Source organism: Bubalus kerabau, chromosome 21 (genome assembly GCF_029407905.1).
Source record: "Bubalus kerabau isolate K-KA32 ecotype Philippines breed swamp buffalo chromosome 21, PCC_UOA_SB_1v2, whole genome shotgun sequence".
NCBI lineage: Eukaryota > Metazoa > Chordata > Mammalia > Artiodactyla > Bovidae > Bubalus > Bubalus kerabau.
The window spans coordinates 55,740,592-55,761,876 of record NC_073644.1 but is presented as its reverse complement, the minus strand read 5'-3'; the positions used below and the strand labels follow the sequence as shown (position 1 = coordinate 55,761,876).

The window sequence follows — 21,285 nt, the reverse complement described above, 5'->3', positions numbered from 1 at the left end:
TGTTGTGTGGCAGAAATTAACTCAACATTGCAAAGCAATTACCCTCTAACTAAAATTTAAAAATAATTATAATAATGCCTATGCTGCTGGTGCTCATTTTTAAATGAAAGCATAAATAAAAATAATAACGTTAATAGAATAATTATATAACATCTTCACAGAGTGTGATCTCTGAAATGTTTCCTTCCACCTTTGTGTGGCTTTCAGATGCCACCTCACTTTCCTAGGTTTCTTTCTCATGATTTGAAAAGAGTGAGATCTCCTCAAAGAAGGTTTTTTTTTAAAAATCTATCATCCTTTATTGGGAATAGAAAATTACCTGTGTGTGTGTGTGTTTATTAGCTGAATTCAGCACTGCTGTATTTACATTTCAGAAGTAAACACAGTTTAAAGATTAAGGTGGTATGGTTTCTTAGAGGATCATTTGAAACAGTCTGCAGCGTACATCTTAAGTAAACATATATCCTCTTGCCTAAGTATAGCAGGGTGTTAACATGCAGTCACAGCTGTGAGCTGAGCCACAGATCCTGTCCTGATGTATCAAATGCCTAATTAATTGCTTTAAAAAGGAAGAGTTCTATTAATACTCCTTCTTCAGGAAGGACCTATGGTACTTTTAATGGAGAGATTTTTAACATCTTTTGATCCATTCTACTTTAATTTTTATTTCTTTAATAAAAGCAGCAAGGGTGCAAAGATGGGAAGATTTTAATTGGAAACAAGCTATTTACTGAAATAGGGCTCAAAGTGACAGCAGCAACCACCACCCAAGGGCCACCCTTTCTCACCCCAGAAACAGAGACTCTGGAGTCAGTGTTATCTTGAAGGGAAAGTAGGCTCAGAGGTGACCCACCCCTAAACAAAGCATAATGGGGGAATGGAAGTCATCTTCTTGGTCAGAGGTATTTTCACTAAATTTTGGTTAAAATTTCTGTTTTTACTTGAATTGTTTAAACACACACACACACACACACACACACACACACACACATTCTGAGGAACAGGCTTAATTTTGTCTTAACATAATTTGTTTTAGCATCTAGCACACAGCCAAAACACTAGTTATATAACCAATAATGACTGCAACAACAAATACAACTGTTTTTTTCATGGAAAAGGAAAAGTTTTGGATTCAAATGATTTATTCGGTTTACTAGTTCCAGCCAATACCCTCAGAATAAATATAACTCACCTCTGGGTCCTGTCCTCATCCTGTGATTTGGGGTCGGCCGGTCTTACCCTTCTCTAGCTGCTACTGTCAGCTCCATGCTGACAAATTCCTGATAGATATCTCCAACCCAAACCTCTCTTCTGAGCTCCAGCTTTCTATTTTCAAGGAGGATCCTGCTTTGACATTCCAACTTGAATATTGAAAAGTATATCAAACGTAGCATGTCTGAGTGTGACTTTCTGATCTTCATTCTCAAACTTGGATTGTTCCACCATCCTAATTTCAGCAACTTGTCTCGCCATAAGGTGAATCCTAGGAATAACCCTTGAAAACTCCCTCTGTCTCACAATTATTGTCCAATCTTCCAGCCTGTCCTGTCCATTCTGCTTCCTGACTACTTCTAGAATCTTTCCCCACTGCTCCATCTTCACGGATACACCTTAGTCCTGCCTACCTACTAAACACGACTAAACTGTTTCTAAGAGACTATACCCTCCTCTATTACTTCCAATACAGTTCTGGACACGTGGTCAACTCACAGGTGAATAATGGGTCCTTCATTTAAACTGGAAATCTGTCAATGACATGTTTTATATTTCTATATGCATCAAGACCACAGGAAAAATTAAATCACTCTTCTCTCATTTTGTGATCTAGAACACTTTAGGATGGACAGGGTTTTACACTTTGCAGAGAAGCAGAGTGACAGGAGGCCTGACTCAGCTTGAAGGTGGAGCTTTGGATTCTGAGCCTTTGTATCACAACACACTCCCTTCATAACAAGCTTCATCAGCTGCATGATTCTCAACTCTGAGGGGCAGGGAAAGAATATGTAAACACTGTGTTGAAAACATAACACATGATGCATTCTAAATGAATTGTCCACGCCAGTCATGAAAAGCTGGTCTCTAATCCCAAGCAGTGAGCAGAGGTTTCCTGAAGTGGCATAGAGCCATGGAAAGCAAACAGCTGCAAGTTGGAAGCCCCTGTCCAGTGTCTGTTCTACCACAAAACTGGCGTGTGACCTTGAGCAAGTCAGGGGTTGTCTCGGAAACTTTTCTGCTTCATTTGCAAAAAGAAGATACCAGCCCCTTATCTGCTAAACTCACAGGGTTTCTGTGAGGATTAAACTGAATGATGCTTATGAAAGTGTTTTATTTCTCCCATCTGAACTCCCACAGTCCTTTTAGGAAGTATCTTTTACTCTGAGTGATATAGTAAAGAGATCACTGGACTAGAAACTTGCATTAAAATCCTTGCTTATAATATTTCCTAATTCTATAGCTTCTTAGGTGATGCTTTGTCAGGTCAATTCAGTCATTCAGTCATGTCCAATTCTTTGCAACCCCATGGACTGCAGCATGCCAGACTTTCCTGTCCATCACCAACTCCCGGAGCTTGCTCAAACTCATGTCCATTGAGTTGGAGATGCCATCCAACCATCTCATCCTCTGTCGCCCCCTTCTCCTCCCACCTTTAATCTTTTTCAGCATCAGGGTCTCTTCCAATGAGTCAGATTTTCCTGTCAGGCAGCCAAAGTATTGGAGCTTCAGCTTCAGCATCAGTCCTTCCAATGAACACTGAGGACTGATCTCCTTTAGGATGGACTGGTTGGATCTCCTTGCAGTCCAAGGGACTCTCAAGAGTCTTCTCCAACACCACAGTTCAAAAGCATCAATTCTTTGGCATTCAGCTTTCTTTATAGTCCAATTCTCACATCCATGCATGATTACTGGAAAAACCATAGCTTTGACTAGATGGACCTTTGTTGGCAAAGTAATGTCTCTGCTTCTTAATATGTTGTCTAGGTTGGTCATAGCTTTTCTTCCAAGGAGCAAGTGTCTTTTAATTTTAAAGCTACAGTCACCATCTGCAGTGATTTTGGAGCCCCCCAAAATAAAGCCTCTCACTGTTTCCACTGTTTCCCCATCTATTTGCCATGAAAGTGATGGGACAGGATGACATGATTAGCTTTTTGAATGCTGAGTTTTAAGTCAGCTTTGTCACTCTCCTCTTTCACTTTCATCAAGGGGCTCTTTAGTTCACTTTCTGCCATAAGGGTGGTGTCATCTGCATATTTGAGGACACTGATATCTCTCCTGGCAATCTTGATTCTAGTTTGTGCTTCATTCAGCCTGGCATTTCACATGATGTATTCTGCATAGAAGTTAAATAGGCAGGGTGACAATATACAGCCTTGAAATACTCCTTTCCTGATTTGGAACCAGTCTGTTTTTCCATATCCAGTTCTAACTGTGGCTTCTTGACCTCCATACAGATTACTCAGGAGGCAGGTAAGGTGGTCTGGTATTCCCATCTCTTGAAGAATTTTCCAAGGTTTGTGGTGATCCACACAGTCAAAGGCTTTGACATAGTCATCAAGCAGAAGTAGATGTTTTTCTGGAACTCTATTGCTTTTTTGATGATCCAATGGATGTTGGCAGTTTGATCTCTGGTTCCTCTGATCTTAGGTTCCTCTACTATTTTCAGCTTGAACATCTGGAAGTTTTTAGTTCAAGTACTGTTGAAGCCTGGCTTGGAGAATTTTGAGCATTACTTTACTAGAGTATGAGATGAGGGCAATTATGCAGTAGTTTGAGCATTCTTCGGCATTGCCTTTCTTTGGGATTGGAATGAAAACTGACCTTTTCCAGTCCTGTGGCCACTGCTGAGTTTTCCAAATGTGCTGGCATATTGAGTGCAGCACTTTCACAGCATCATCTTTCAGGATATGAAATAGCTCAACTGGAATTCCATCACCTCCACTAGCTTTGTTCATAGTGATGTTTCCTAAGGCCCATTTGACTTTGCATTCCAGGATGTCTGGCTCTAGGTGAGTGATCACACCGTGGTGGTTATCTGGGTCATGAAGATCTTTTTTGTATAGTTCTTCTGTGTATTCTTGATGCTTTATAGACTTTCTGAATTGAGCCAGGAAAACTCATTTGTAAAACAGAGATTATCATACCAGCCTTATCTGAGAATCAAATGTGCTAACATTTGTGAAAGCGATAAACTCTCTAAACATGAATTGGGAAATGCCTTTATTTCATTGATTTTCACTTCCAACTCACATGAATCCATCCCATGGATCCATCTGTCCCAGGCAATGACCAAGTGTTACAGGCACTTTCTCAACCCTGTTTAATACTCATCACCACCTTACATGTCAGGCACTATTATTATTCCACATAAGGAAATGAAGGCACCAGTAACTGGCCCAAGGCCACCTGGCTAGTTCAATTCTGAGCCAGAATCAAAGCCCAGGAAGTTCAATTTCACAGCCTCAAAGCCTTAACCTTGTGAATACACTGAGTCACACTTCATATATAATTTTAGATTGCTGAATGGAGGGTATAATGTTCTACATACATATAAAAATTTGCTACTGTGCTTTACATAGTAAATAAAGGATGCAAATCAGCCTCACCATTAAGTCAGAGTATTATCAGAAAGAAGCCTGTCAAAGAAATCCATATCCTAATTCTGAAAATATCAAGAAAGTTTGATTCTCTTCCAGATTAATCCACTAACTGCTGATAACAAGCAGGTGTAGAGATGAGAACACCTGCTCTGGAGCCAGGCCTGCCTTCAATCCTGGTGCTACCACTTGCCAGTTGTATAGCGGAGGTATAAACCTCTTTAAGCCTCGTCTGGACGATGTTTTGCTGTGAGGATGAAATAAGACAATTTATCTAAGATGCCTGCTTCCTGGTACCAGTGAGTAGTCAACAAATGCTTGCTCTCAGTGTCTCAGTGTGGATGCTTACTCTGGTCTTAGGGATGCAACTGACCCCTCCCTTGGGCATCAGCTGCTAGATGTTTAAGTAGCAGAAAGTTGGACTCTGATCCCTAAGATCATTCTCCATTCTAAAGATTTTTAGGTAGTAGGGAGAGACAGCTGGATGTCTGTGAATTCTGGCTTTCAGGTTCTAGAATTTATGTTGGCCTCTGACTTATGCAATGAAAGCTCCTGAGGGGCTGAATAAAAAATGTTAACCGTGGCACGTGCATTATTGACACCATTAACCAGTCAGGCAGATTAATGATAATCTGAGCTAGAGTAATTTGCCTGGCAAGGCCATCGCAAATCTGAGGTGAATGTTAAATCCACTACCTTTTAAAAAGCTGTTGTGTTAAGGGGCTAAATAAACCTATACGGGCAAATAAGCATCCCAGCTAATCACTCAGAGACATGGCTCATGTTTGTTCTAGTTGAGAGCCAGAAAACAGAAAATGAACCAAGATAGTGGAATCAAATTTCAAAATCAACTTTTTGTTTCTCAATTTAAAAAGTTTCCGTTGAATTGCAGTCAGCATTTTCATCCTCTCAGTAACACAGTTTGCTTTATTGGTTGAGGGAAAATCTATTAAGAATATCACATCTGCCTCTCCGCCACTTTTATCTTATCAGTTCCGATCAGTAAACATCTGCAGAAGTCAGGAAACTAGACACTTGGATACAGAATTATAAATAAGATCCTGTCTCAATTGCTGGGGAGAGAAATACACATATAGTCGAACAAACACAAAACCAGATACAAGGTGCCAAATACTTACCATAGTCACATAATCAAAGTGAAAGGGGCAGATAAAGGAGAAATTGATGACTTCTGACCTATAGGACCCTGGAGAGTTTCACATGGTGACTGACATTTCAATTGGAACTTCAATTCAACTATTCCATGAGGTTTTACTCTAAGTTAGGCATTGCTCTGGGTGCTGAGAATAGCTCAATGAATAAAAGTGATAAAAACATCCTTGCCCACATAATGCGTATATTCTGGTGGTAAGAAATCCTTTTCAGGAAACGATAATTAAAAGGTAATAACTCAGTGGTGAAGAATAAGAATGAATAAGGACACGGGGAAGGTTAGCAGTCAGGTAAAACTTCCAACAGAGGATACCATGATAATTCTCTGAATGAGATAGGTAGTCACTTGTGTGAACTCTAGGTTAACTCCAGCTGCTAAGGGAAGAATAGACTTGCGAGGTTGTAGCAATAGTATGGATGAAACTTGATGGTAGTAAGAAGTAAGAAGTGGCAGGATTCAGTATATGCTTTATTTTCATTTATATAGTCAACTTTTTTAATTATAGAAAATTTTGAGCAATACAAAATTAGACAGAATGATATGAGGACCCAATTATTCCCATCAGTCAGCTTAAAATAAATCACAAAAGCCAGTCTTTTAGCATTATTTTGTAGCAAAAATCAGGTATCCTATTCTATCAAGGATTCATGATATATTTTGGCAGTGCTGCTAAGACTTGATGATGGATTTGATGTAGGGGTTCAGGAAAAAAAGAGGTCTTAACAATTACTCCAAAGACTTTGGCTTGAGTAATGAGAAATATGCAGATTTTACTGATGGAGGAACCTCTGGCATGACAAAGTTTTGGAAGGGGATTGAGGTCAAAGCAAAATAGATATTTCATTTATAAGTTTTAGATGCTCATGACAAATCAAAGTTGAGAAATCAGAAAGGAATTGGGCTATATTATTCAGAACTGCAGGTAAAACATCAGGTCCAGGTGTACAAATTTAGAAGGCATCAACATATTGACAAAATATTGATATAAAGTCACAAACTAGATGAATTGATATCTCCAAAGTCTGAGTTCTAGGGCAACTTAATATTCACAGGTCAGGGAGACTAAGAGTAACATGTAAAAAAAAAGCCTGAAAATGGAATAGAATCCATAGGACCAGAATAGAATCCATAGGACTGGAATAGAATCAGGAGAATGTCTATTATAGAATCCAAGAGAAGAATATGTTTAATGATAGGGGAAGTGATCAACAGTGACAACATTTGCTAACTACCCAAGTAATGAGAGGACCAGGAATTGACTATGGGGTTTAGCATCATGGATGCCACCTGGTAAACCCTGCTAAGATCAGTTTCAGTAAAATACTAGGGATAGAATCATAACTGGATATGAGGTAAGGCATTGGAGTAAAGTTAGACAAGGCTTCCCCTGTGGCTTAGCTGGTAAAGAATCTGCTTGCAATGCGGGAGACCTGGGTTTGATCCCTGGGTTGGGAAGATCTTCTGGAGAAGGGAAAGGATACCCACCCCAGTATTCTGGTCTGGAGAATTCCATGGACTGTATAGTCCAGGGGTCGCAAAGAGTCAGAAATGACTGAGTGACTTTCACCTCACCTAGACAACTCGAGGTCTGTTGCTGTAAAAGGGAAAAGAATGAAGTGATAGAAAAGGGAGAAATAAGACTGAGAGGAATGGTGTGTTGAGATGAAAAATACAGATACATGCTTGCATGCTGATGGGCATGATAGCCCAAGGTGCAAAACACTGATGAGGAGGAGAAAGACTCACCTGAAGCTTTGTTGTTTGCAAGACAGGGTGGGATCTAATATTTAAGTGAACGTTTGGCCCTGTTAAGAGCATGGCCAATTCTTTCACAGCAATTTGAGGAAAGACAGGTTCCATACTTAAAGATCCACTGAGATAGGTAAATCAGATACACAGCTTATACAACTTCTATTCCGAGTGCTACTATTTTCCAGGAAATTAGAAGGGAGGTTAATTAAGAGCAGGGGAAAGAGGGAAAGTATTGGAGATTTAAATATATCTAGGGTCATGTGTGAGAGAGGCTGACTGCTCTGTGCAATGTAACTCCCAGATGAGTAGTGAAGAATTTCAAGACTATCGGCGCAGCCGCACATTTTCTTCCAGGTATATTCAGCTCCAAGAGCACAAGAAAAAGTAGACAGAAAATTAGTTTACTTGAGTTGGTTTTTTTTCCCGAGAAACTAATATTAAATGAGAATCACAAGCAAAGCATTGGTGTATGTCAGTGTTTCTAAGAATTGACTGCAGAATTTTAGCTTTTAACAAGTGAAGGAGAACATGAAGGAGGAGGGACCATGGAAGACCATAGAATCAATGAAGTACAGGGTCCCCGTGGAATCAAGGTTGGCTGTAATCAGAGTCTTAAATGGAAGCTTATACAACTTCTACTCCGAGTACTACTATTTTCCAGGAAACTAGGAGGAAGGTCATTTAAAGAGGGGGAGAGAGGGAAGGTACTGGAGATTTGAGAAGAGAGAAACAGGAAAATCAGAGAAAGTATGATGTCTGAAAGTGAGAGCATGGAGAATTTGCAGAGTGCTGTTGACAAGAATCATGGTACGGCCAGAGGAATAACTGCCCAAGAGGGTATGGAGGATTGATCCATGGGTTTGAAAGGTAAGGAAGATATCAATAGATGAATAAAGGATAAAATATTTTTATTAGCAGGAAACAGTGAGCAGCTTTGAACATAAATGGTTCATATAAAAGATGGCAACCCATTGTTACGGTGATACAACCCTCAGCTTTGAGCCTTATTTTCAGCCTTTTCCATACTGTCTGTCTTACAGCTCAAACAATTTTTGAGACCTGCATCCTGCCACTGTGCAGTGACTGACTTGGATGCTCTCACTGAATTCTTTCAATTAGTTCTCACAGCAATTCTGATAGGTAGAATTCATGTTCCCTTCGCCCATCACAGCAAAGAGATATTATTCCTGGTTTTTACATAATTGAATTCACAAAGCTCACATCTGATAAAACCATGGGGCCATTTCCAAATCTAGCCATTTGGACATATGTGGTATATTTTTAACCATCACATGTTAGAGGCACTACACTCTATCTATGTATAGATTGCAGACAGATTTCCATTCAAGGGAATTTGGTAGTCGTTACGTGCATGTCTTTATATAGAAATTTGATCATATTTAAATTTAAAACACTTTCACATTGTTTAAGCAGTGAAGTGAGTGATCCAAACTGTATTTCAAAAAGACAGCTTGAGACAGTGAGGGAGATGGATTACAAGGTGAGAAACTATTGTCAGCGATCATATAAGTGATGGTGGAGATAACAGAAAGAAAGGAGACATGGCTGAGCTGTGGCCAAGATAGCCATGAGAGGACCTGGTGACTAATGGCAGCGCTAAGAGCTGGAGGAGTAAAACATGACATGGGTTTTTTCGCTTGGTCAACAGGATGAAAGGGACAAGCATAAACCAAGAAAAGTGAAGAAAATATATACTTAAGGAGGAGACAGTGAGAATGGTTCTGGGCAGGTTGAATTTAAGATGCCTCCAAGAAACCCATGTGAACACAGGAAGACAAGTGGGCAAGAATTATTACCTCCAGTCTTCACAGCTGCATGCAAGGAACTTAAGAGGCTTCTCCTAAGGTCACAGAGTTATGTAGTTGCAGAGATAAAACTGAAACAAAGGTCTGCTTCTTCACAGTAATGAATGACCCTAGGGAACACAGGCGATAGGTGCTGGTGTATTTCTTTCCTTTCATGGTAGAGGCAGGTCAAATCGTAAAAGAAAACAGAAACTTAAAAAGGATATACTTTAACGGCTGCTGTGAACTGAGAAGAAAAGCATTTTGAGACGCAGCAGGAGAGAAGTTTCAGCGTGCCATCCGGTTATCACACTGCAGCCTTTTGAACTAAAGACCACTCCTGCCAGCCCAAGTATACTGTCCCTTTCAGACCCTGAAGGGTTCCTGAAGATCACCATGTGGCTAAAGCACTCAAGTTTGAGACACTTGGAAGCCTGACGCTTCGATCCGGGCTTCCCCCGCACATGCCTTCAATAGGCACAGGTGACAGCCTGTGACAGCCATCCAGTCTCTTCTCCCGCAGAAGAATGAATAGTCATTCTGGGATTAATGTGAGCTCAGCCTTGCGGACACCTGGGTCCCAACAGGACACGTGTCCATTCTTGGTCTTTCTGCTTCTCTAGCTCCCTTTCTTTCTCCCTCTCGCTCTCTTCTTTCCTCATGCCCCTCTAAAACATACAGAGATGCATAAAACAGGTCATATTTCCCACATGGCCACTTTGAACTAGTTATTTAAGAGGAGGTTTAATGTGGAAGGAAAGATTTGGGAATTGCAACTCCGCCAAGTCAACAGATATTTTGTAAAGACCCTAGTTACCCTATCAAAATCCTCATCCATTAAAGAATTTAATGATGCTGTTCCCTCTCTGTGAGAGGCACAGGCAGGTCCACTGAGTATATTTCAAAATAGGTGTTCTTGTCTACAGAACGTTGGGATTTGGCAACATAATGTTTCTCTGATGTAAATTCAGCTTTCACATGCTCATCATTTAATCATCTTTAATTGGCAATATTAAAAAAAAAACAAAAATAATGAGGAGAGAAAATTACAAAATGCTTTAAAAATGGAAATGGGAACTCCCTAGCTTTCTGACTCATTCTAAGTGAGATATTTACAGAATGGCTTTATGCTTTAATCTTTAATAAAAGTTCCAAACACTGAACATGCTTAAATGCAAATATACCTGTTCAAGTGCCAGTAATTAATGATAAATAATAATGATACCAATCATATGGGCATTTGATAAATATAACAAAACTCCATTTCAAGCAATATGGCTAGCTGGACAGTATGTGAAAAAATGCTGGGTAAATTATTCAAAATCTCTTTTACAAAAAAAAAATTACCCATGAATATGCTGGCAGCAAAATAAGAGAATTATAGTGGGAAAGCAGACTCGCAGGATGACTCTAACTTAGGGTACTTGCCCATCAATAGAAGTCTAGACCTATAAATTTTAGAAACTAACAGGAAAAGAGAATAAGAAACAAAGTTTGCAGTTAAAGTAGGGTATAAGGTCTATTAGAGAACCCTGCATATAGCCAGGATCCTGAAAAAAAGCAAGCTTCAGTGGAAAATGAAAATGAAATGAAATTATAGCCCAGTGTCAGTTTTAACTTAATTGGAACAGGAAAAAATAATAAATAAATAAACCCTCTTAAAATTGCTTAACACAAGTCTGCATTTACCCACTTAAGTTGATATGTTAAAAATGGTAGAAAAGCAAATACTTAATGGGCTTTCTGATAACTGATGAAATATCAGTATGCGACCTGCCTCCCTGGTGGCTCCGTCAGTGAAGAAGCCTCCTGCAGTGTGGGAGAGCTCAGTCCCTGGGTCGGGAAGATTCCCTGGAGGAGAGCATGGCAACCCACTCCAGTATTCTTGCCTGGAGAATCCCATGGACAGAGGAGCCTGGCGGGCTACAGTCCATGGGGTTGCAGAGTCGGACACAACTGAGGGACTAAGCACATGAGGCCTGCATGGACCAAATACATCTTAACAAAAACTTGGTTTAATATGGACTCATTTTGGGGAAGAAAATCTTCCCAGGAGAATGTACTTTAAATCTGGGCCTCAAAAATTCCCTCAGACAAATTTCTAAGGACTAGAGTTCACAATAGCCCAATAGAGTTCAAGAATCGCCCAAACATGGGAAGAAAAATAAGCTCCCATGAAGAAGAGTCAGAAGAAACATATTGCTGAATCAGACACACAGACTGCAGATATAAGAATGGTTAAACATAGATTATAAAATTAGCATAATGAATTTAAAGAAATGAGATATTATATACAGTATATTCTTATAGATTGGAACTTAAGCAATATCTATTACAGACTTACAAATCAAACTTCAAAGTCTTAAAATCATGAAACACTTTAAGGAAGGAAAAAAAAACCAGAAAACAAAATAAAACAACAAAGAAGTCAAAAGCAACAGCAGCTTGTAATCTTGAAACCAGACGTTTACGGCGTGCTTTTGCCTAGGCAATAATATTAAAGACTCTTACCCTTGAGTGACTTTTATAACTGCAACCTAATTTAATCATAACAAAAACTTTTTGTCCATCCTAAAGGAAATCAGTCCAGAATATTCTTTGGAAGGACCGATGCTGAAGCTGAAACTCCAATACTTTGGCCACCTGATACAAAGAGCTGACTCATTGGAAAAGACCCTGACGCTGGCAAAGATTGAAGGCGGGAGGAGAAGGGGATGACAGAGGATGAGATGGTTGGATGGCATCACAGACTCAATGGACATGAGTTTGAGTAAACTCCAGGAGTTTGTGATGGACAGGGAAGCCTGGCATGCTGCAGTCCATGGGGTCACAAAGAGTCAGACACGACTGAGAGACTGAACTGAACTTAACTTTGCCTAGACAATAATATTAAAGACTCTTGCTCTTGAGTGACTTTTATAATTGCAACCTAATTTAATCATAACAAAAACTTTTAAGGTAAGTACTACTAGTACTCTTTACTCAAGAATGAAATGAGGCTCAGAGAAGTTATGTGGTTTTCTGGAGATCGCCTCATGTCAGTGACAGAGCTGAGACTGCAACCTCACCACACTGGTTCTCCCACATTTGATTCTATTAATATGTAGCTTAATTCCTAATTAAGAATTCAGAATTCTGTTTAACACTTTGAAAATCAAGGAGACTTAACCAAAGCCTGATAGCATATATTTACATGCTTGTCTTTTTTCAAAGAAGTTTTCTATAAATAATTGAATTTGCACCGGACACCCCACCCTGCTGTTATAAGAAGCCCCTCACACATCTAAAGTTCTTAGATGCACAAAGAGAGGCCTTGGTACTGAAACTAAAAACTTGTGTACACAGCTTCTAATGGATGTATTTTCTTTTTAGGAATGAGGGGAAATCTCCCATTATTGAGCCATTCTTTTATGCCAACTCAATTGCATGTAACTTTATACATATCTTTAAAAGATACAGTTTTGTAAATATTTAATATTCTGCTACTTTGATTTTGAATTGTAAATGTCAAATATTCTATTTGGGTTTTTTAAAAAATGTTTTACTATATTTTGTTTAAAAGGAAAAGTTGTACATTTTTAGAGTGTTTTTGAGTAGATTCAATGTACTGAAAATAAAAAATTTAAAAAAAAACCCTGAATTTGCTTCTGTACACAATCCTGCTTTAAAAAAACCACACAAGCAACTCAATTATCTCCACTGAATAATGAGTGAAAGGCAGCGGGCAGAACTTCCTCACGGTCTCCAAAATCCTGCTCAAGACCTCTGGCCACCATCACCCCACAGTCTACATTTAAAGACGTGGTGGGTTAAGCTGAATTTCTTGATTGCACCTACCTGTTGTCACCTTCCCTGGAGTAGAAGACCGTGAAAGTCTGAATGTTCCCTTTTGCTTCTGCAGGTGGGCGCCAGCTGAGACGGACAAACCGACTAGAGACCAGGACAGGGACCACGTCTCTGGGAGCGGATGGGAGGACACTGGAGCTCAGGATGGCTACGAAGGAAGGAGAGAAGGCTGTCAGAAGTGAGGGGGACATGGGCAGGAAACGTGCAGGAAGGCAAGGAAGGCCCGGCAGCAAATGTGGAATGGTGCATTCCCATCCATTCTAAAGGAAGGAAGGAAAGAGAAACCAAAGGTACAACAGTGGAATCGAAGGTGTATTAGAGTGTATAGGTTAATTTCAAACTCCTAAATTATCCCTCCCCCACTACTATATATAACATAGATAACCAACAAGGACCTACTGTGTAGCATGGGGAACTAGACTGAATTTTTTTTTAGTAACCCATATGGGAAAAAAATACATACATATATAACACACACACACATATATTTCAGAAAAAAATATATATCCAAATCACGTTGCTGTACAACTGAAACTAACACAATATTGTAAACCAAGTATATCTCAATAAAAAGTGTATTAGGATTTCTTGGAGTTCATAAAATATTGGCAAACTAATAACACGATTCTATCGTATATGGCCAGTTTCTACTGCTAAAGGGATTCATGACCATAAGCAAAAATGTTCGGTTTCAGCATGAAACAGGGAAAATAGACTTACTACAGGTATTTTTTGTTTTGGCTGCATCCTGTAGCTTGTGGGATTTTAGTCCATCAACCAGGGATTGAACCCAGGCACCAGCAGCACTGAGTCCTAACCACTGGCCTACCAGGGAATTTCTTCCAAGTACTGATACATGCTTTAGATAACCAAGCAGTTACTATAAAATCTTATTCCACTCTGACTGCCGGTTTACATCATTCTAGATACAATGTGAAGGACCTTGTTTTACTGTTTCCAGTGAGCACATGAAATTAAAAGTAGCAAACTAAATGTTGAAAGATATAACAAGTAGAAGCAATTCTACTAGCAATGCTAATAGAAGGAAAGACTGAAAATTCCACCGGACATCAAGAATTACCATTGTACCATACTTGTTGTACATATTTAAATCCAAATTCAATGACTGTTATTTATAGGAATAACTGAATCATCCACAGTTGGAAAACTGGGTTTTCAAATACCTTAGGGGCATTTATAATCTTTAACAGATGTTTGCAGTTAAATGAGAGTGTGCTTGTGTGTGTGTATGTGTTTGTGAATTCATAATTAATATTTGCTGGATATTTCCATTTTCTTCTTATTTGTTCAAGTCCCCAAGTCTAAGGAATACATATTTCAATTTGACAGGTGATTTCTGGCCCCAAAGCACAAGTACCCATTTGTCTACATTTAATCTTCAAACTGGCTTTGGTGGGCCATTTTCTCTAATTCTTACTGAAGTTAGTTTCCATTCTTGCATTTACTTTCTCCAGGGGCTAGCTGAGTGGGCATTCCTGCTGTGAACTAAACTCCTGTTCACTGGAAAATCCATTTGGGGAGGCAGGGGGTTCTTATTTCCCAACGGTCCTAGAAACTTAACCAGTTTACAATACAGTGAGAAAGAGAGGTTTTCAAGAGCTGCAAAAAGCTTTCAGTTATTTCTAGCTGCACAGATTCTTAGCCAGCTTCTTTGCAGATACAATTCCCCCCTTGCTTTCTTGATCAGCACAGTATTTGACATGAATGGAAGACTGGTGGTGAGTCAGTCAATCTTCTATGATGGAGTAATAAGGGGAGGGGACAGACGGAGGCCAGGGTAGGAAGCATCTTTCTTAAATATACGGGAGTTAAGCTCCTTGACAAAAACCTTTGCTTCCGCACACCGTGGACAGCTCAAACTCTCACGCTGAAGTGAATTTATCACTCCCCCTCAGCCTGCTTCTCCTCCAGGGCCGCTTGACCTAGTTGTGTCTACATGTCTTCTCAAATCTGTAGCCTACAACCCTAGACACGTATCCCCTCTTCCTGACTTCCCCTCACTCGCCCCTGCGAGGTTTCCCCTTCATGGAGACGCCTGCTACCTCTAATCTATCTCATCTCTGCTTCTCTCCACGCTGTCGTTCTCTCTCACCAGACTCGCCACAACGGTCTTCCAGCTCCCCTGTTTACCTTCCACTCATCTCCCTCGAATTCATTCTCTGTACAGCAACCAGTATCAACTTGTATGAAGACACACCAGCTCATCACTCTCTCATCTTTCTCCTCTGTGCTTACTCGTTACCTCAGAGAAACTCAAGCTTCTCAGTCTGCCGGCCGGCCTTGCTCCTGTCTGTCGTTTTTCTTGGTTTGCCTTCCCTCGCACCGAGGCCCTAAGTGCGCACGCTTTATTTGGATGGTGATCCCAGGAAAGACCCGTGAGGAGTCGGGAAGGAAACAGGGCCAGGAGGGAAGGCTGGAAAGAGGGAGCTCCCTGGCGGATTGCCACTGAGGGTGACTGAAGAGCACCCTCCCTGGGGACTCTGGGAGCCAAGGCCGCACAGGCCTCTGGAGACACACACTGGGGGGTTTATCTATCTACTTCCTCCACCGTAAGGTGAGTGTAATTCCAGAGCATTCGCCTTCCCGCACAATAGCCTCACGTGTTCTGTTGCCAGAAAAATAACAGCTTTGGGCAGAGACTTGCTCATGTTCACATTAGCTCTACTCCCTCTGCAAATATTCAGCAAGCACCTATCCTCTGCAGCCCTCCTAGGGTGGAGGAGATGAGGCCACTCTTCTCGTGGGGCTCGCCTGGATGCACACTGCATTTTGCTGCTGATACTGATCACGCTTTCTTTCTCCAGGCTGAACCACTTGTGGTTCCCCAGGGCCGCGGCACAGGCAGTTCCCACTTAAACAAGTCCACTTCATTCACTTAAATCCTCCTTTCTTCTTGACTTACTGTAGGTGTGTTTCCTCTGTAAAGACTGACTCATAGTATTTGTAGAATAGCTAACAGACATACAGTTAATATCTAACATAAACATGAATGTCTGAAAATCAAATAATGAATAATTTTACTAAAAACAAGATTCAACCTGACAAATAATAAAAGAAATGCACATTTAAATAAAATCTAAAAGTCAGAATAAAGTCTATTAAAAATCTGTCAGGGTAGCAAGACTTTAAAGAATGTTCATATGTAGTATTAGTCAGGGTATGGGCAAGCTCTATGCTGTCAGCTGAAGTCTGTAAGAATACAATCTCTTTAGAATTCAATTTGGCAAAAGGCTTTAAAATGAAAAAATATTCACACCATTTGACCAAACACTCTCATGTCTATAAATTTATCACTTCAAAAATAATGAATGCCCCATTATCAAGGCATCATGTGAAATCATAGACAGTACATTTTCTCAAAGGTAATACCTATACATCTCATCAGTTTAAAGTATATGGGATCCTTTTAAGACTTTTTTTTTTACAAAAAATTTTTTTAAACAAAATGTAAACAATGATGACTTGGAAAAATCTTTTGAGATTTTTAAGAAGTCAAAAAGATAAGCTTTAAAATAATAGGAGATAAATTTTCAAATCCTTCTTTCCCAAGAGCACTCTGCTTATGGGGGTACCACATCAAAAATGAGCTGGTTTCTCCACCCTTCAGGGGCTGCCATGAAGGAAACTGCTGGGCGGGGCGAGGATCTGTGGGGGGTTCACTCAGATGCTTTTCACTCCTGGCTTCCAAAGTATCTTCTTACACAGTTAGTTTAGACTCGATTTATCAAATCAAGATCAGACTAAAATTAATCATGGACTCTTTACCTCAATTTCAACAGTTGTTATATGAAAAGGAATGGACACATTTTTAACAAAGGAAAGACTTCTTACTTTATACAGGGGCAATCATTTTGTTCTTGCTAATCCTCCATGCTTTCTCTCAACAGTAACTTGTCTTCACATAAGGTCTCAATAAAGAGCCAATCAGGACTTCTTTTCTTTGCTCTTGGAGGCCTAATCTCCAGTCTGCCCCTAATCTCCCTGGCCCATTACTGTTGTCATGGTTACAGCTTCTTTATCTGTTGTCATGGAGAAGAGGAGGCAAATTTGCCACACTATAACCTAGTCTTCTTTCTTTTATTAAAGGATCTTAAAAAAAAAAATTATCATAGCAAAATCCAAAAAAGGAGATGATTTCAGAGGATAATATAAATCTAAAGAACAGTTTTAAAACCTAAATTATTAAATAACATTTTTGTGAGGTCACTGCAATAGCATTGATAACAATTACAATATTGGGTTAATTTTTCTGTAAGGCTACATTCCCTTCTAGATACCAAAGACATTTTTTCCATCAGATTTTTAATATACAGTGTTTATGGACATTAATTGTTCTCCAAGCTTATTCTCAGTGCTCAACCTGCAAACTCTGTAAGAGATATGAAAGATGATAAGATATATTCATAAAAACACAAAAATATTTAATTTGCATTAAACAAACAACCAATAGGCTCACTTCCCTGTTACTCCCCATGTCATAAACTAAAACATCATAAATGCAGCTCAACCAGATACATTATTTGCTGTGTTTATTAACTTGATATTTTTTTTAATAAAATATTAATAGAGAACATTAGTAAAACGATAGGATCATCTAACTGTGCTAAGGGCAAACATCTATTTAGTTGTCTAAATGGAGAAGTAGGTAACATTTAAACTTTGGTTTGCAGTTTTTATAGTTCACAAAGTAATTTCACAAGCTTATCAAAAAAAGCTTGTATATATAGAGTTGAAAATGACAAAGACTAACATTTTCTTCTAAAATTTAATGTTATTTTCAAAATTCAAAGAATCATGGCTTTTGAGCTAGTGTATTAAGAATTTTAGTAAAGCTATGAAATGTGAATTAAAAAATAGTGATCTTAAGTCATTTTTCACTTAATACTTGAGAACAATTAATCAACTGTACAATATTTCATTAAATCTAAGTCTTTACATAAAATAATTTATATTGGGTTAGTATCCAAACAGAAGTCACCAACATTTATTAAATGTCTACAATTTCCTATTGTTATGCTTGGAGTGAAGAATTATTTTTAAACCATGAATTTTGTCTTAAAGAAGAGGGAACTAATTTGAAGACGTAAGGTATATAAAATGTAAGACAATTATAAAGTTTGAGGCAGTCTCTTACTTACAAACAATTCCCATTCTAAATTTTTTGTCAGGGCGATTGTTCAGAAATCAGACCACACTTTTCCACTAAACCATTTCTAGTCTTTTCCCAGAAACCTATTTAATTGATCAATCTATAAACTGTCCATAGTAATAGTGCTATAGAATTGAAGGATACATGCTGGAATTTTCTTTGACAAATCAATGGATGCATTCAGTCATACACTGACTTGATATTCACAGAGGGAAGAGGATGTACAAGGCAAGGGGTGAAGAAGACCTGTTTCAATCTATTTCCAGATTCCAGAGAGGAAGGCTGGCCTGGGAATCTCCCTGCCCCTCCTTTGCCCTCAAGGACCCATCTCCTCCCACCTCCAGCACGTGCCTTCCATCCCAGGTTACTTTTACAGTTGCCTTGAACAGCAGTAAGCCTGATAAAGATGAAGGTCTCTAGAGTGCAAGAGCTAGCCTTGAGGTGTTTCAAAAGGCCTTGGGGTTGCAGGCTGGCTCCCTGCTGCCTCTCAGCTCTCCAAGCTGAATTTTCTGGGTCCCATGAAAACCTGGGGCTTTCACCTCTGCTACCTCCGTGTGCTGAACTTGAGGTGGATGGCCTTCCTCCTCCTAACCGCTTTGCGGCTCTGACCTGGCTTCTTCAGAGTTCAGCCTAGTAGTCACCTCACTGATCCCCATCCTGGCTTAGGCGCCTCTGCTGAGCTTTCACAGGACGAGAATAAGCATCCCCTCAGGACACTTCCTAGGAGAAGGCAATGGCAACCCACTTCGGTACTCTAGCCTGGAAAATCCCATGGATGGAGGAGCCTGGTAGGATGCGGTCCATGGGGTCCCTAAGAGTCGGACACGACTGAGCGACTTCACTTTCAATTTTCATTTTCATGCATTGGAGAAGGAAATGGCAACCCACTCCAGTGTTCTTGCCTGGAGAATCCCAGGGACAGGGGAGCCTGGTGGGCTGCCGTCTATGGGGTCACAGAGTTGGACACGACTGAAGCGACTTAGCAGCAGCAGCAGGACACTTCCTCCACTGCACTGTGGTGGTCTACTCATGCTTTGGCATCCTATCCTAAAGAAGATGCATGGTAAGAGTAGGAACCAATCTAAACCATTCACCACATTTTAATCTCCAAATCTAAACTGCAGTGTATTTAGTCATATCCTAGGCATGCAATGCATTCCTGCAATATTAGCTAAATGAAAGGCTTTACAAATTTGTGAAATTACAATGTTTAGACTTGACTAGATTACTTCATTTATACCACCATGAAAAATGGGTATTTGAGATTAGGTACAGGCAGGGGACTGAGCTATCACTGCAAACTGGTTATGTTATTCATTATTGCTCTGCGGCTCACGGTAAAGAACCCACCTGTCAATGCAGGAGATGCAGACTTGATCCCTGGGTTGGGAAGCTTCCCTGGAGAAGGAAATGGCAACCCACTCTAGTATTCTTGCCTGGGAAATATCATGGACAGAAGGAGACTGGCAGGCTAGTCCATGGGGGTCGCAAACGACCTGGGCACAAATTAGTGACTCAACAAGAACAACAAACAAATCACAAAGTGGAGTGAAAAGCTGAGCTCAGAGGAAGGTTTCCAGGGAATGCAGGTTAGGGGTGAAAATTTTGGATCATTTGAATCATTTTGGATCAAATGGAGTGGGGAAAAATCTTTCTGAAATCTAATGATGTGCCAAACAATCGTAAAAGTTATGTTTATGTGGGAATATTTCCAAGAGTGATAACACTTTCATTAAGAAGCAGAAAAGAAGCCAAGAAAGCTAGTTTGTCCTGATCTGGGGATCTATTATAAGAAATGTGATGCTTATCCCAGGACTGTACATCAAAGAGAATTGCCAGACAAAGGTAGTATGCTAAGAAGAATTACCTATGGCCACACAGAGAGATAAGAAGAAAAACAAATTCTGGAAAGTATTATCATCTCAGCAGAGGGAACTACATCTCTCAGAACTTAAAATCTTTTCAAAAGACAAAAGGATAAGAAAAAACAGTATTTGGTGAACTGGTCAACCAGCACCTTTGTGACTGAATATTTTTAGTCAAAGCTGTACACTGTATATATGTAAACACATACACTATATGCTTTTAATGCTTTCTTTCTTTTCCCTTTGTTTAATTAGGAAAATACCTTTTAAAGAGTTTATCCAAAATGCAGGAAGGGCCACAGGCAGTTTTGGGAGGTGATCAATCCATTATTTATGTAAACAAATGGTTGTGACTAGAAAATCATGATTAAATAGATGTCAAATCTCTGCTCTGAAGCTTTGTGACTATGTGACTTGTATTTTTCTGTTTTGTTTTTTTTAAATTTATGTGAAATAGGAAGTTATTTATCTTCTCTAAAGCTTATTTTCCACATTTAAAAACTAATCCAAAACATTTAATACACAGGGTTAAGTGATATTGAGAGATGGATTTTAAGGGCAGCTCAGTCCCAAGTCTATACTTTGTATTCAATAAACAGTGGTTTTTAAATTTCTCTATCTTTAGATGCAGGGAGCAGAAGGTCTGTTTTGGCTGGCCCAGTGTCAAGTTGTCTGTCTAGAAATCTAGAAATCCTACTAGAAAGGCTCTAAGAACAATTTGGGCTCTGATAGGTCAAGTGATGTGGGGACAAGAGTGCTTCCTATATCCAAGGACAGAACTTGGTCCCTCAATCTCTCTCCCTTTTTCCTTTACCAGGTAACAGACAGGGGAAAAAAAAAAAAATCATCCTTTGATTTCCCTTTTTATCATCCCACATGTCCCCTCCTGTAAGAATTTGCTTCATTTCAGGTCTTTTTTCCTTCCCTGGATTTCCTTACTAATCATGGTACCCTTTTCATCTTGTCACTGCTCCAGGGCTTTATGAGGCATTTGTAATCATCTCTCCCATCAACGTCTCTCCCTAGCACCTTTCACCAACTGGGGGAAAGCTAGGCTTCTATCCAACCCCCAGCTCCCTTT

The 21,285-nt window shown here is 39.7% G+C and overlaps 1 protein-coding gene across 11 annotated transcripts in view; it reads right to left on the bottom strand.

The window, feature by feature from the left end:
- Positions 1-21,285, bottom strand: part of DCC (DCC netrin 1 receptor) — a 1,416,568-nt gene that overhangs the window by 412,281 nt on the left and 983,002 nt on the right. For all 11 annotated transcript variants that reach the window (XM_055559274.1, XM_055559275.1, XM_055559276.1 and 8 more), the window contains one exon: positions 13,161-13,317. In XM_055559274.1, coding sequence (XP_055415249.1) covers positions 13,161-13,317 — 157 coding nt within the window. The remainder of the gene's footprint in view (positions 1-13,160; positions 13,318-21,285) is intronic.